Consider the following 17,703-nt stretch of genomic DNA (forward strand, 5'->3'; position numbering starts at 1 on the left):
AAGAGACGATCCACCAGAACCTGCTAATAGTAAGTATTCTAAATAAATAGATAGGTCACATATCAATTCAATAATGATACAGGGATAATTAGCCATGGCACGTTTTGTAAACCTCAAAAGTGTGGGTTAACCTAGCTTGTTAAGGTTAGCCATGGAACGAATGGGAAGGGTGGAGGCAGATGAGCGATGAGCATCATTTCTCCTTTGTTGATGACTGGGTGCGTGTAGTTAATGCATTCTTCTCTCTCTCCCCACCTCTTATTTTGAACTGGACAAGTGTTCTGTTCGACATGTGAAGTGTGGTCCACTACTAGTGAAACATTTCACGAGGGGCGATCTGTCAAGCGAACATCAAGCGCCCCTTGCACAGAGCAGCGGCTCGCCCGGACAAAGCATTCGGTTCAATTGTATTTCGGTTTCGGCGCATCACGATGCGAGGCTGGAAGTGAAAGGGAGGGAATCATGTCAAAACAACTGGAGGTGATTTTACATTTTTATAGACGCCGGTGAACAACCCAAATGTTTTTTGTTTCTTAAAACAAACAGCAGCCATGAAATTCCCTATAGAAAACCCAAGGAAACAAGTTAATTGGGACCCAAAACAAGGTTGGTTGAATACTTTGTAGCTTCTCTGTGGCGCATTCCCAAGTGTCAGATACTTTTGAGTTTGTGTAAGGATTGGGCATAGGCCTAAATGCGCAAGTTATACTATTTTAAGGCATTTCGAATATACCTATGTAGACATAAACATACTATTTTTGGTGTGTTTCCTCTTTAGTTTCATAATAGCCTACCAATGTTTTGCTTCGTTGGATGCGTTTTAGTACGGGTTTCCCCACAAAAGAAAGCGTTTTGTGGGGAAAAGGGGGGAGAAAGCGGGGAGTGTATTTCTTTCTTCTCCATCATCCCCAGTGTCATCAGCTGTGATCGCTGAGCGCGCCCTCAAAGATGCAGCTGAGCGCTGAGAGGCTCCCATCGCGGACCATGGAAGATTAGCACTGGGCAGGCTGCCAAACCATTATTTTTTACATTCCAATATTTGAGAAAGTCTATGCTTTTAACGTATTATTGCAGAACTCACTTTGTGTTTCCACAAACAGTGCAAATATAGGCTAATAATGTGCTTGAGGTTATAGCACCCTTTTCGCGTTTTTTCCGCAGCCGGTGCAGTGAACCCGCCAACGTCTGTGCCTCGCTAGGGTAGCCTATTTGTATTTATTTAGTTGCGTGTTTCACCTAAACAAATAACTTGACTTCTAGATTTTCGTATAATCTGTACCGATGGATAGTAGGCCTAATCGACATTGGGATTGCGTTGTGGCGCTATAGCTGACTGATGTGGACGGTTAAGAATTACTTTACATTTTGTAGCCTATAGCAGTCCCAGTCAAGCAATACTTCACTAAATGGCCTTATTGAATTTGTACACGGAAAAAGCAATCAATATGAAGCAGCTGCCGGTTTCTATGTCCTTTTACAATGCAGACCCACATATCTCAAATTACAAAATGTATTATTTCCCTGACGTTATGTGTGGGTGTGTGCGTGTGCGTGCGTGCGTGCGTGCGTGCGTGTGTGTGTGTGTGTGTGTGTGTGTGTGTGTGTGTGTGTGTGTGTGTGCGCGCGCGAGCGCCCTCGTGTGTGTGCGTTTGTGCGTGTGATGCTGCTTACGTGTGACGTTAACTGCCACTGTAATGATTCGATTTTCTTTAAACGCCAGGACGGATAATATTAAGCCCACTTTGCACTGTACTTATAGATGTTCTTTAATGTCGATTCAATGACAACAATTTACCATGTTTCAAATGCTGTACATAAAAAAAACTAAAACTAAAGCTAAAACTCCCTCCCCCCCCCATAACCCTAACCCCCCGCCATTTCAGTGTCATACTATTGTTCTAAAAATAGCTCACTGATGGCATAAGAAGTCTAGTGGCTAAGAATTCCATTGGCTTATTGATTCAGTCATTCTGTCGTGTCAAAGGGTCCGCTAACAAGATTTACATCCTTGAGAGTGTGTGACGCTTCCTGCGTGTTCCCCATGGCGATATAACACATGCACGCACTTGTGCGTGTGCGTGTGCGTGTGCGTGTGTGCGTGCGTGTGTGTGTGTGTGTGTGTGTGTGTGTGTGTGTGTGTGTGTGTGTGTGTGTGTGTGTGTGTGTGTGTGTTATTGTGTGCACATGCCACATACAGGCAAGATGTGGCGTACAGTGACTTTCGAGAAAGGCATGCTAAAACCAAGACGCAGAACTGTAGTCATTGTCATTCAAAAATGCAATAAAATGGAGGAATAACAACATATATTGCAAATAATGTTTGTTATTTAAAAAAAAAACATTAGAAATTCTTAATTATTATTAATTAAATTATTATTATTTTAATCAAGTTTCTGTCGTCCAGGGCATACCGGGGTATGCGTTGCCTTCATAGCTTATATAGACCACTTACCACTGGCCTACACTCTCAAACCACTATTATTACACCATTATTCTCAGTCCTACCATTAGGGTTTTCATTCACCGACACATGCTTTTATAGCCACTGTAACCGCTGCACAGCACGGATTGTGCTAAAGAAAACCAATAGCCTGAGAGGTGACGACTGGGATCTTTGATAGCTTATATAAGGCTTTAGATAACCGTAGAAGGATCTACAAATGTCTTCGTCCTTGGCCATGTCCCCCACCCTGGACCCCATCCAGCATGTATCCATTATAAAGCCTACTTGGATGCCAATACCCAGGCTGCTGGCTGTTCAGCCATTTTCATCCATTTCTGTTCTATTATAGAAATTGCTTCCCGGTTTTCCCCAGGTCAGAAGTGTGTGACTTGTGCACTTTGTGTTCTGCCATATTGTATTTGGCTGTGACATGTGTCTTTTAAGTGCACCCTTGGGTGGTTGGTCGCCGCACTGCTGCAATGCTATAAAAGCAGACACACACCCACACACACCCACACACACCCATACTAAGAAGAGGTAATATTTATAAGATTGATTAATATCTTTTATAATTCATGCTGTGACATTCCCCCCCCCCCCCCCGAAACCTAATTGGATGCATGGTACCGTTGATTAATTCATCCTGAATAACAAATGCAAGAGAGGTCAGAAGTGAAAAGTGTGCTGCATGGTATCCCTGATAATTCAGTTAGGGACATTGAATACTTCCACTAAGATGTTGACTGGCACAGCTCAGAGGACTAATAGCTTCTGTCATTAGGCTGATGGATGTGGTCATCTCAACTCTCTGTGGTGCCCATGCATAAGTGTGAGTATCAAATGCAGAGAAAATGCAACCAGGCCCTGCACATTGCCTTGCACAGTAACTTGAATCTAGGCCTACCGTCCATAAGGAATTCAAGACTGATTGCATTGCGCAACAGATTTTTTGTGATTTTATTCCCTACTAACTTACATACATCATGTTATGTATCTTATGTCTTATCTTATAAATAAACAATAAACAATGGCTTTCCTCTGATTTTCTTTAATACCCTTTCCAATTATTGACCCACCCTTGCTCTCTCTCTCGCTCTCTCTCTCTCTCTAGTGGCGATCCAGACCACCTTGGCACCGCCCCGGAAGTCCCAGTCGGGGGCGGTGAAGTCCAGCCTGGTCCAGGCCAGTGTCACGGCCATGCAGAACCCCTCGGTGGCAGGCTGCGACACCAACGGCCACTGCCCTCTGCCGCGCCTCTCCATCTCCTCGCGCTCCGCCAGCGTGGTGGCCAGCATGGACGCCGGCTACGAGGGTGCGGAGGCGGCGCTCCACTCAGTGATGAAGTGGAAGACGGTGCTGGGCGTGTTTGTGGTGGTTCTGCTCTACCTGGTGTGCGGGGGGCTGGCGTTCAGGGCCCTGGAGCAGCCCTTCGAGAGTCACCAGAAGGACAGCATCACCCACGAGAAGTCGGACTTCCTCAAAAAGCACTCCTGCGTCACCCCTGACGAGCTGGAGGCCCTCATCCAGGTGGGTGGGGAGTCGGTGCTGAGGAGGAGTGCAGGGGGAGTTGAAGAAATGTTGCATGCATGTATGCATGTGTCTTATAATAATGCTGTGTAATGCCATGTCCCACACACACATGTAACAAATTCATCAGTGTCCAATGTTTTCCATTCATGGTAGCATTTTTCGTTTCCCACACTAAAAAGTTGCTTCCCCTCGATTAAAATTCATGCCTTTCCTCATCCGCATGCCCAGACTTCTTTAACCTGTCAATTTTTCTCTCATTCATTTTAATAGTTTTTTCTGACAACACTAAAATGCTAGACTGCAGTTTTCAAAAGTATCCACTTTTGCACATCCGCAGATCATCTTCATAATTTTAGGTGTGTGGATTGAAAGCAAAAACTGATTATGGCCCCTACGTTTTTATCCTGTTACCAACTTTTACCTACCAGGCCTACGAGAGTTACCCTTCACTCTTAATAAGTAATTTTTCGCAGTTTTATCAGTAGTTCGACCTATGAGAACCATGAAAGCCCATTGTGAACCCATGAACAAAATAATACAGATTCACTCAGTGGATGAATCATATAAATGACCTCTACACTGGTATTTTACTAAACTACATCTAATAATGAGCTTCATTCAATATAATCACGTTGAAACGGCAATCAGTCATCTATACTTCGTCCTTATACATTGTCCTTCAGGAAATAATGAGATGATAAGAATAGTATTCTTAGTATTCACCAATAGGTTGTGATAAAAGTTATAAGATTATTATGTAAGCTCAGATATAGCAGGGAGATTGAAGGCTTAACTGTCCCCCCCCCCACCCCCCACCACCTGTTTGTTAGCTGCACGATGTATTGATGGAAATGTCTTTAGAAGAAATGGAGAATAGGACATCCTTCACCCGAAAGCACAATAATACCTTCAGGATAACCATAGCGATTTCTGCTCATAATGCTAAGTGACACGGCAGATCAAGTTCAATAACTATACTCCATAGAGAATAGTTCATTTGTGCAGTATATGACTGGTCTCTCTGCATAGCAAATTGGCAAATTAAATTGTAAACATATTATTTTGTGGAAGACTTTTTTTTATTTTTTTTATAAAGATTGCATTGATAAATTAAATGCAGCTCTATTTAATTTTATCTCTCATCCAAATATTGTCCTTACAATTAAGTTGACTGAAGATTAATTATCCAGTTGGTCGATTTTGTAAAAAAAAAAAAAAAAAACATAAACTGCAGAGGCATCGTCTTCATAATCTTGATGACATTTTTTTTTCTTGTTTCTTATCCTTTTTTTTTATGTTCAATTCCATTCTCTAAGATTTCTGTTTCGTTCTCTTTGTTAACACCTGTGGTAATAAGCAGTAATTATCCCAGAGAGCCTAGTGTGTCATGTCAGTCGGTTTGCAGTTGATTTTCTGGCAATGCTAGCAGAGACCAGAAGTGTTATGCAGCTTCACACATAAGTGAGTTAGAGAACGATCTGCTGCGTTACACCGCCTACCCTTGCTGGCGGAACAACCACTGCTGGGTGATGGAAAATCATGCCATCGACACCCATTTCATAACATTCATAACACTGCAAATGAAAGGGATTTCATCCGTGGGCCCTGGGCTCAAAATGAACAGTCAGATCGTAGAAGGGAAATCCTGTGGCCATCCAAAGTATTTTTCTTGAACGGCCAGGGTTTTAACACCTGGTCACAACGGAAAGATCTCAAATGTTTTTTTCCCAGAGAAGGATCGTCCAGTGGACGTGGTGGCAGAGGAAGCAGGAGCTTCCTGCCGGACTTGAACCACAAGTCATCTGACAGCTGAAGTTTAACACGTAATATATCTGCCATCTCAGCAGAGTTCCCCTTTGTAGTACGCTTTTATGTTAGTTGGTGCAGTGTATGCGGTGAAGGATAGGCTTCAACTCAGTCTTAGCTCTAATGCATCTCTCTCAAGCTTGAACTGACCCGAACAACAGAAAGAGACCACCTCATAGTATCTAACACACTCCTGTTTCCGCTAGAGTGACTGCATTTGACTTGAGCTTCTTCAACATCGTTCCAGTTGAAATTTCAATAATTCAGACCACTCTCCTTTTCCCACATTTCTGTCGTACCTCTTTCTCCACGCAAACCTCAATACATTTATAGGATTGTTACTACGGAATGTATACAAAGAACTATTACCAGCTACTGGAAATCAATGTCAGTGTTTCCTGAAGGAAGGTGGAGTTAATGAAGGAAACCTTTAGTCGTGAGTTCACATGGCATCCATTATTCATGGCCAAGCAGTTGCATACCAGTATTGCTAAATCACTGGTCTCCTGGATAAGGTCAAATTCACATGCTGTTCGGCGCTGGTAAATAGGGATGACTGGATTCATGGTAAAAACTGAAAAAAAACAAGGTTCATCTTGCCAGTATATGCATTGAGTCCTGTTGAATGCCATCACACAGACATGCAATTATTTCATTAAGGTAAAAAGAATAAGAAACATTAATTTAGTTACTTGAATCCAGAAATATTCTAAAGTATTTAAGGGTCCAGAGTATTTTTTTTTAAGTATGTTTCTGAATGTAAACAACATAAACCGACATTTGAAACAGTGGGAATTGAAAAGGAGTCCCTGTGGTTCCTAACAGGTTGCATGGCCAGGAGGCTTTAATCAGTGGAAGGCACTCCAACATTCAGAAGTCTGAAAGCACACAGCAGAGGGACTGTGACGTGACTCACCGTTTGCACAGATGAATTGACAGAATGATGGCGTGGTGTTCCCTAATGTGCCTTTATGTAAGTTTGTGTGAGTAGGATAGAGAGAGTCAGAAAGAGTATGATAAAAGAGACACTTGACGGACAATACTTGTAAGGGTACTTGTTGATTTGTGGACCAAAAAATGAGATTCAGATTGCAATTTATTGTCACATTTCATATGTACATTAAGTATAAAGGAGTGGTTAAGTGTATGCGTGTGTGTGCGTGCGTCTGCGTGTGTGTGTGTGTGTGTGTGTGTGTGTGCATGCATGTGTGTGTGTAATTGTATCTTGAAGTCCCTAAGTTGGGTGGCGATTGTGCCGATTCCTGATCCAAGACATAGCGCTTCTGGTTGGTAGAACACTGAACAAACCCGTGGTGTGGTTTGCAGGGGAGAGATGAGCCAGTGTCTGTTGAAGGGACTGTTTTGCAAGATGTTGGCTACTTTGGGCACTGACTCACACTGGCTGGGATGCGACAGCATATGTGGACATGGCAGACTTTATATTAGGGTCTCTAAGCATCAACAATGTGCAGCCACCCACTGTGGGCTCTTCACCCGGGCAGAAAGAGGGCCTGATTGGCTGTTTCGGTGACTCATCCAGTGCTCCCCAGTGACTAGGGGCTGCCAACACCCAGCACCCTGGCTTGGCCCTCTAATGACTCACTTGAGAAACTCAAAATCTCATTGGGCATTTAATGAGCCAAAGTTTCGTATTAAACACAGCTATCAGCATTTATGAATCTATTGTATCTATCAATCTGTGTAGCATTTATCTATTTAGCCATCCATCTATCCAGCTGTTTGTCTATCAGTCTATCCAGCTGTCTGTTTGTCAGTCCTTTTATTTTTTTATCAGAATATGTATGGAAACATACAACCATATATGGACATTGTTTGCCATATTGACCATTCACTGAAGAGGCCGATATAAAATAACTTGGTGATTTGCATACAGATTGAGTTTAATGTTAATCTGCGCACACACAATGTTATCAGACTGTTGCAGGCAGGAATTTACAGAATGATGGCAAGTATGACCTTATGTGTCTATATGTAAGTGCGAGTGTGAATGTGAGTAAGATAGAGAGACCGAAAGAGAGAGAGTAAGAGAAGAAGAAAAGAGAGAGACATGAAAAGACAAGCTTATAAGGGTGTCTGTGGACATTGGGTTAATGTAAAAATATAGTACAAAAAAAGTCACACAGGTTCTAATATTTTTTCACGTCACAAAGTATAAAGGCGGTAAGTGTATGCGTGCATGTGCCTGCGTCTGTGGTGTGTGTGTGTGTGTGTGTGTGTGTGTATGCGTGTGGGTGGGTGTATCTGTCTGTATAACATATAACATAATATTACCATATTTGGCCATACTACAGAAATAGACTGAAGAGTCCAAAGAACAGAACTTGGTGATTAGCATACAGATTGTGTTTAATGTTAATGTGGTCTGGCTGTAGAAGTAGAACAAGATGTTTGACTTATTACCTTGTACAGTGAGTGCCTTTCCTCCATTCATGATAATAATACAATTAATCCATTATAGGATTTTGGAGAGGAGAAAGATATAATTTCAATGAGAAAATAAAACTGCCATTTCAAATTCTGCAGACCTCTGGAGATAATTCATGGCCAATGAATTTGCCTAAAGGAACTCTTTATGACTTTCCAATTGTCATGGAAATCCATGAGGACCTTGTTATGAAAGTATGCATGGTATTAACCCTTTTCTTCATTGACTCCAATCAATGTTTAAGTTAACCCTAGCTCGGTCACTGCTGCAGTTCTGAAAGAATCGGTAAGTGTTTGAGAGAGAGAGAGAGAGAGAGAAAGAGGAGTGAGTGGTAGGTAGGGGAGAGAGAGAAGGAGAGTTGATTGCAATCTACATTAAATTAGCATAGTATCTTAAAAGCAGCAGTAATAAAACAAGAGCCAGCTGGCAGACCCTCCGCCAGCTCTAAGCCCCCTAAGCTCCGACCGCCTTCTGTGTTGCATTTGTGAAAGTGGCTCAATATCGAGCCTGATGTGCCTTCAAAAAATTCCCAAAATATAATTTCCCAGGCTAGAAAGCAATATAGCAGAAATCAATATCATAAATCATGCTCCACATTCCCATTTCAAAAAAATTGGTTTCCATGCACATTATTGGTAAGCTAATACACTACGGGACTGGCTATTAAAACCATTGAGAGCTATAAATAGACGTCCTCGTGAAGTATTCAGATACAGCGTGGAGCTTTTTATAGCTCCTCCCCGCTTCCACAATGAGCCCTTTTTTTCAAAACTACATTTTTAATTGCTGATTAGCCTTTGTGAAGCCAGCCAGGGCAGAAATAATTCAACATTACTCTAATGTGATGATTTCAGATACAGACATCAGTGCTATTAGAAAGAGATGTAGGGGGGAAATACTTACTTGCCTTTGTATATTTACATAAATTGTTAAGCTTGGCTAAATATAAAAAGTATTATGTGAAAAAGCTTTTCTTATTACTGAAAGTGTCTGTTTGGCTGACGGGCTACTACGGAGAATGACAGAGACAGAGGCAATGACAAAAACACATCTAATTTCCAAAATCTAGAGTGAAATAAAAAGCAGAGAGAGAAATGTGGAAATGCTAATTTCTTTGTACTATAATGATGTTCAATATGGAGATTTTGATTACTTATGTTGCAAATACCAAAAGGGAAGAATTAGATACAACGGGAGATATTTTTCTTGTCCTTCTGCTTCTTTAAATAACAAAGATAAATCCATGGGAAACCTTTCGTCTGAGCCAGACAATTAGATGATGACTGGAAGAGGAAGGCAACAAATGTGTAAGGGATACAAACAATGTGTTATCATTTTGTATCACACATCCACCAGAGTGTTGAGAAGAATTGCATTTGAACTGAGATGCAATGGTGTAATAACATAATTGCAAATCAGGAATCGGGGGTAATTACATTTCAAGCAATAAAAACGCTGTAATGTGCTGTGTCTGCTGGTGCCTGTTCCTAGCTGAGGACTGGATATACATAGGAGGCAACCCCCTCTTAAGATGATCCTTCTTGAAGGATTATGGTTATGTTTTGGTACATACAACCAGCTTTAAGCATAAAAGATTCAATCCCCTCGCTTGTTATATTTTAAACATTCTTTTTCTTATCGCCTTTTTATGGCGTTTGCCATTCTGTGACTCATGAATATTTCCTCCTACTCCTCCCTTCTGATTTATGTTTATCCCATTTTAACACTTGCACCAGTCCAGGGTAAACCATATAGAGGGCTCATTTGCACACCACTCATTGAGCATTCTCACCTCAAGACTGTTATGCCACCAGGGGCTTCTGTCATTCATGTCAAGTATAAACACACTGAAGCACTCACACACACACAAACACACACACACACACACACACACACACACACACACAGATACACATATGCTTCGTATGGCCCTCATTTTCACGCAGAATGGCAGGTGGAATTAACGTACAAGCAGTACTGTCCCGCTCTTGCGCCTTTTGCAGTGTGAGTTAATAGCAGACATGGTGCACATAAGTTCAACTCTTGCGCCAATGCTTGGGGAAAAACACAGCGTTTAGCTGCTTGTTTTACAGAGGGTGGTGTGGTTCACAGTAGCTGCCGGATTATTAATAAATCTAATCTAAATGGTGTTGGTTTGACCCTACAGCGCCACCCCAGAACTCCTCCTGGCGTATATTATGGGGATGTCCTTGAGCAGGACATTTAACCCCTAAATCTTCATGACAGGCTGCTCAGCGTCACACATGACCGCCCTTAACTACCATGTTTGGTGTGTGTGTGTGTGTGTGTGTGTGTGTGTGGGTGAATCGAATAAATGCACTTCCTGTGATTCATTTAAATGGAGCAAGTAACTTGGATGCATCAAGCAACATGCTCAAGGGCATTGCATTCACAGGTCATTAGATCAATATGATTCCCATATGGGTTTTAAACATTTATTCATGGTTGTGGATAAACGTTTATCCACATTTCAAAAAACATTCTTTCTTTCATTCTCCAGCATTCCATAGATGCTGTGAACGCAGGAGTGAGTCCCATCGGAGACACGTCTTACAATTCCAGTTACTGGGACCTTGGCAGTGCCTTTTTCTTTGCCGGGACCGTCATCACAACCATCGGTAGGCCTGTGTACTCAACCCAGTCTTAAGCACAAAAAGACTATAACTCAGGGCCATTACATTATGCAGGATGAATGTAAAAAACACAGTTTCTGAGTCATTATACATTTGATTAAATGCCTTTAAGAGGGGGTGCCTTTCAAACTCATTTGAAAATCTCCCCCCTCCCTCAGAGTTTCTCTCTGCCTCTTGCTAAAGTCTAATTGGTAAGTCTGAGTCATAACTAATGCTATTCTTTGAGTAAGTAATGTAATTAGTGTTGAGAGCTAAGAGCTAATTTACCTCAGCCTTGTGGCTCCGGGCTCTGGCAGCGTTGCATAACTCCCTCGATCGACCAATGAGGTTGCATAAGAAGATCCTGAAAGTCTATATGACAGTTTATTGCTTTAAACCATCCTCATACTTCTCATTGTAGCTCCCTTTCTACACCCAGCTCAACCTCAGTCTCCTTCTCCTCTATGCTCTCATTCATCCTCCTTTAGACCATTCATTATGAACTCACGTGTTTCTTCTCCGCCTCCTCCTCCACCTATAGGCTATGGAAATATCGCACCTAGCACAGAATGGGGGAAGATATTCTGTATCCTGTACGCCATCTTCGGCATCCCACTGTTTGGGTTCCTGCTGGCCGGGATCGGAGACCAGCTGGGCACTATCTTTGTGAAAAGTATCTTGAGAGTGGAGAAGATTTTCAGGGTGCGTTCTCGCCAACGTTATGCTGTTATTTTTTCTTAATGGTGTTTTCAAGGGGCGGTTGGTTGGTGTAGGCATCAATCCAACCGCCCACAGAGTGCAAAAATAAGCAGTGTCTTATTTGAACCGCAGGATAGGTTTTAACCACCCGTGGTTGGCAACTGTTCTCTAGTATTAGCCTGCCTCTTTAAAACACTTTTTCTCACTGCACACAGTCTGGTAGAGATTTAAGCTTGATACCACTAATACCTAATACCTTTTTAATCTTTATTCTTAAAAGCCCTTTTTTATATAGATAAAAGGGATCTATTTTATAACAATCATTGAATAATCAAAATCTGCATGGTCAAACAGATTCATATTAGTGTTAATGAGTTAATTATGCAGCCCTCATTGGTAACCCTTCCCTTTTAAGTCCCCTAATTACAAATTATTAATTAAGTATTTGGCTGTTCAATATATTGCAAATCATAATATAATATAAGTACCATTGCTAACCCTAACCACTGGCTAACCCATCATCATTTACTTTCCAATAAATAGTTGATATGATATTTCTTTTTTTATCATTTGTTTTCCAGCAAAAACACAAGCAGATCACCCAGATGAAGATCAGGGTGGTGTCCACCATCCTCTTCATCCTGGCCGGCTGCATCGTCTTCGTCACCATTCCTGCTGTCATCTTCAAACACATTGAGGGCTGGAGCACCCTGGAGTCTCTCTACTTTGTAGTCATCACCCTCACCACCATCGGAATAGGAGACTATGTGGCAGGTATGGGACTAGGGACCAGATGACTATGACCAGATGACTCTATGTAATGTGGCATTAATGACGTCATGTCTGTATTAACATAGAAGTTGTCCATGCATAATCAAAAACCTTTCAGGCTTTCTATGTATCGACCTCTCTCTCTGTCTGTCTGTCTTTATGCCTGTCTCTCTCTATTTCTCTCTCGCACACTGTCTGTCCCACTCTTTCTCGTTCTCTTGCCCTATTGCACGCTCGCTCTGTGTCGCTGTCTCTCTCTCTATCAAAATCTCTGTCTATCTGTTGAGAAACACATTATTGTTATACCCCGTTCCCACCACCAGGCGGAGACCGGAGGATCCAGTACAAGCCTTGGTACAAGCCCCTGGTGTGGTTCTGGATCTTGGTGGGCCTGGCATATTTTGCCGCTGTTCTCAGCATGATCGGGGACTGGCTGCGAGTGCTGTCCAAAAAGACCAAGGAGGAGGTATGGGTCTCATTCAGTTCACTCAGCATCTGCTCTTCTCCTCCCCACCTTCCTTTAGTCCACCGTCATCTGCCTTCCTCTTAACAGCATCTAAGGACCTACTGTATGAATATATATATACTTCTATATAATGTTCTAATTGCTCATACATATTTAATGCACAGATTGGTTAAGATTGATTACGGATTTTTGGGTTAAAACTAATCATCTGTGATGTTGCTTGATAAACGGTAACCACCAGATATCTTATCTATAGATAAGTATTCATCATTTTATTCATGATGGATGAATCATATTCCCATAGATCATTTACAATCATAAAACATTTGGCAGCATCAACACTGATGTTTTCACAACAACATACTGTAAATGTACACCCCAGATTACACCAGGGTTGTAATCTGTGTTCTTCCTCCAAGGTGGGGGAGATCAAACACACCTAGGGCTGTAATGTGTGCATATATGTACTTCCTCCAGACCGGGGGAGAGATCAAACACAACTGTGGTTGTAATGTGTGTGTGTGTGTGTACATGTACTCCCTCCAAGGTGGGGGGGATCAAGGCGCACGCCGTCGAGTGGAAGGCCAACGTCCGCGCCGAGTTCCGGGAGACGCGGCGACGCCTGAGCGTGGAGATCCACGACAAGCTGCAGCGCGCCGCCACCATCCGCAGCATGGAGCGGCGGCGGCTGGGCCTGGAGCAGCGCGCCCAGTCCCTGGACATGCTGTCCCCCGAACGCAGGGCCGTGTTCGCCAGCCTGGACGGCGGCCGCTTCAAGACGACCTCCCAGGAGAGCATCGACCTCAAGCTCCACAACCTGAGGCTCAAGGGCGCCGGGGAGCACCACCCCTGCGGCCCCCTCGAGCCGTCGCACCGGCCGCACCCTGTGACGACCGCCACCGCCACCACGATGCTTACGGCGACCACGATGGCGACGGCGGTGCCTTGCTGCTCTTCGTCCTCCTCGCCCTCCTCGTCGGAGGAGAACTTGTTTGGCCTGCGCTTCGGCTCGCTCACCAAGCTGGTGAAGCGCCAACGCCACTGCGAGCCCAAGCGGGTCATCCCGGAGGACGTGCGGCGCATGTGCGAGGTCATGAGCGAGGGGAGGGGAGAGGGGAGAGGCGGGGCCATGCTGGGGGAGGAGGAAGAGAGGCTGGAGGAGGAGGAGGACAGGGCGGAGGAGGAGGAGGACGAGGAGGAGGAGGAGGAGGAGGAGCAGCCGGGTGACGTGGAGGAAGGGGGAGGGGAGAGGCGGATGGAGAACAGCAGCATGACGAACCTGTCGCGCTACGCTATGGAGCGCTGCCAGCTGAACGCAATGCTCATGCAGGCGTGCGCCACAGAGGAGGAGTTGTGATAGGGGGAGGAAAAGGTAGTTTAGACTTAGACATATAGAGTGAGGGAGAGAGAGAAGGGGAGAGAGATTAATAATAGAGAAAGAGTGAGAGAATGCAGAACCGAGGGCAGATCCATTCAGATGTCAAGAAGAAATGTGCCTTTTTTAGTTTTACGCCCAGATATGGGAGTGCTCAGAAAGATGTTGTGAGAGTCTCTGTGCCATAAAGCCATGGGAATCTACTGTGTCGCCAAAAAGAAAAGAAAGGGTAGAGAAAGCGGAGACATGTGGTGAGATACCTTTTTTCTCAGTTCATGATCGAACGGCCATGTTGCTTGCATTTAATAACTTTCCTCAGCCTCCACCAACTTTCCTCCTCCTCGCCTTTTGCCTCTTGCTAGGCCTTGGCAGCCATGGTGATGTTTTTTTAATATATTCTATGTAACAATGTAAGCAAGAGGACCCACTGCCCCTGTGACATGGTTCTTCAGACATGTTATCGATCCCCGCCTTTGCATCTCGTACTGTGTGGGTCTATTTTTAGCTTAGTAAGCATATGCTACAAAATAGCCCCAGGTTCTAACAAGTCTTTTACAATATGTTTTCTGCTGAATTAATACACTTGATGTGCAAACCGGCATGTACGATTATTCCTTCATGCTGTGAAACGTTTTTCGATTCATAGCCTAAGGATATGAAATGCTCATTTAAACGATTGCAGGAATCTCTTTTCCTTGTCTTTATTGTGCATGGTTGTTGTACATGAAGCTGTTACCCAAATGCTGTCCAATATGTACTTTCAAGAAATCTTGGGAGTCAAAGCAGTGCTTACTCTCAGACCTCGGTCAATCTGAAATCACTGATATTCTTTTTTCTTTATACGTTAATGTTTTTCTCCTGGTTTAATAACCAGGAGATTTCAAATAATTTATCTATTTCTTCAATTCATTCACGATTCGCTTACCATGACTTCTAAGGGCTGGAGTCCCGGGGAAAAAGCCACTGTCTTAGTAAGACTCTCCACGTTGATTTGTTTAATAATTGATTTTAATTTCACCTCACCAGTAATGTCAAAAACAGCTGTATGATTGCCTATTTTTATTATTAATGAATGTTATGCGATCCATTTTGTATACACAAAGCATGTTTTCACCTCTATTTGTGACACATAAAACGTAGCTTCCCTATTTTGTATGAAACAGCAATGGAAATTGTAAGGAAATATAAGTTGACAACAACAACAATTTGACATCTTGTTTGGATTTATCTGTCCTCAACAAAATTGTGTTGTCAAGGGGAGAAGTCATGTTCACGTTGAATTGTATTGTTCTCGTTTCCCGAAAGCTTTATCCAATGAGAAACTGGCCTTCTGCATTTCAAATGCATTTACAATGGTAGGTAAGGATGCCACTGTCCATTTCCTTCATGGGATGCAACATGAGCATGTATCATTGGCCTATGATGCATGTGTTCATAAAGGAGAATATAGTTTGTACTGACGATCTGTATTCATGATATCAATGGTATTTGCCTATCCATGATCCATCATCCGTGATAAATTGATCTTGTACATGAGTTATTTATTAGGTATTCAAAGAAAATCTATTGATACCTATTGTTATTTTATATTACATCATTTAATTTTTATATGAAATGTAGTGATTACATAAAATGTAGTGAGTGCCTTTTCACTGAATAAATTTAAAATGTAAGCAAAAGTATTCATTATTTTTTTCTTTGTTTCGACCTACTGTGAATCTGCATTTTGTAAAAACTTGAGTCTTTAAAGTAAACAGAGGATCAAATAGTTGTGACTTTTACCATAGTTGTGACTTTTTGTCACTTCCAGCTCCCCCAGCCAGCTAGTGTTCAGAACAAAGATGGAACCAAGTTGGCCGCTAGATGAACAAGGCCCATGCATGTCAACAACCGCTAATGGACAACTTAAATGAAAGAAAATAATTGGTTGTCACAAGCTCCTGCAGCATTGGACATAGGAAGCAGGCCTTCTCCAGTTCCCAGCTGCATTCACTCGTGGTCAAGTGTGTAATGTATGTACCCTAAAAAACCAGCCAGCATAACAGCATTGCGGAGGCAGATTCCCATGAGAAGAATGGTGAACTGCATGTAAATGAATGTGCGCACATGAGTTGGGGTGAATGGAGGCTGATGAAAGGATGAGCTTAGTGTGTGTGTAGGGGGGGGGGGGGTAGCTGCTATATGACATCCAACTACTCTCCCCCCATGCCTCCATCCTCACTTCACTCTCAATCTTTCTCTCTATCCTCCTGTCTTGCTTTTTCAATCTCTCGCCCGAGAGATTACCTCTGACCTTACCCTCTCTCTCTCTTTCTCTCTCTCTCTCTCTCTCTCTCTCTCTCTCTCTCTCTCTCTCTCTCTCTCTCTCTCTCTCTCTCTCTCTCCATCCTTCTCTCAAGGCTGATGGTGAGGCGACTCTGAGTTCACCCTGCTGTGGTGCAACTGAAAGGTTTGAAAGAAAGGTGAATGAATGTCCAAGGCTTGTCCTTCAATAAAGCAGTTGCTGACGATTCATGGACCATGGATTGCCGAGCCTCTTGACCCAGAAGAAGCCAAGCTCTAAACATGTAAACGATATTGGCTTCTACCTAATACACTATATTCACCCTTTGATGCATTTGTTGTTTTGACACATACACAACTAGAGGGTGCACTGTGCTATCTGCGCACACCCCTTCTGAAGTCGAAGATAATACCCCAATTGAAATGCTATGGTTTGAATGTCGTTCTGTGTAGCACGAAATAAGTCAGACAATCGTGCTCTGGGACACGATTCAATAGATTAATGTTTGTGAGCCTGAGCACGAAATGTTTTGGTGGAGGTCTGCTGTAAAAAACGGGGAAATCACAGCATCCCTAATACACTACATTTACCCTTTGATGCATTTGTTGTTTTGACACATACATAAGAAGAGGGTGCACTGTACTGTCTGCACACACCCCTTCTGAACCCTCCCTCTCTCTCTCTCTCTCTCTCTCTCTCTCTCTCTCTCTCTCTCTCTCTCTCTCTCTCTCTCTCTCTCTCTCTCGCTCTCTCTCAGTGATTTTCAGTGATTGGGTTTTGCAAAGAAAGCAAACGGCGCCATCGTGTGGTACTATAATGTTGAATTGAATTGAATTGAATTGAACTTTAATTGTCATTGTAGCAGAAACATACAACGAAATTGGAGCGTGGCTCCGCTTGGTGCCACGACACAGGGACAAGACAGATCATACAATTCATAAAAATACGTAGGCCTATAATAAATAGATAAAGCTAAAATATTATTAAAAGGTTTGAGCAACTGTATCAGTCTTAAGGTGCTAGAGTGATTCTGGGGGGTTATGTATGTACCAGGTATGGGAATTACAAGTTTGTGTTTAGAGTCCGGATGGCTATAGGAATAAAACTGTCTCTGGTGGTGTGTGCTCTTGCAGATCTGTAGCGTCCGCCAGAGGGAGTTTGAAGAAGTGGTGGGCGGGGTGGGTTGAGTCCTTTGTGATGTTTATAGCTCTGTAGTGGTAGCGTGTGTTTGCAATGACGTCCAGGGAGGG

At 43.0% G+C, this 17,703-nt stretch overlaps 1 protein-coding gene across 1 annotated transcript; it reads left to right on the forward strand.

Annotated features, from left to right (window-relative positions):
* Nucleotides 1-551: 551 nt before the first annotated feature.
* kcnk10b (potassium channel, subfamily K, member 10b) lies at nt 552-17,640 on the forward strand (the record flags this gene model as incomplete). The annotated part of the gene is made up of 8 exons (XM_084482117.1): nt 552-606; nt 3,555-3,970; nt 10,747-10,864; nt 11,400-11,560; nt 12,139-12,331; nt 12,652-12,794; nt 13,342-13,884; nt 17,587-17,640. The coding sequence occupies 8 exons, from the start codon at nt 552-554 to the stop codon at nt 17,638-17,640; spliced, it is 1,683 nt and encodes a 560-aa protein (XP_084338243.1).
* Nucleotides 17,641-17,703: the final 63 nt, after the last annotated feature.

Source organism: Micromesistius poutassou (assembly GCF_964030765.1).
Source record: "Micromesistius poutassou genome assembly, chromosome: 17".
NCBI lineage: Eukaryota > Metazoa > Chordata > Actinopteri > Gadiformes > Gadidae > Micromesistius > Micromesistius poutassou.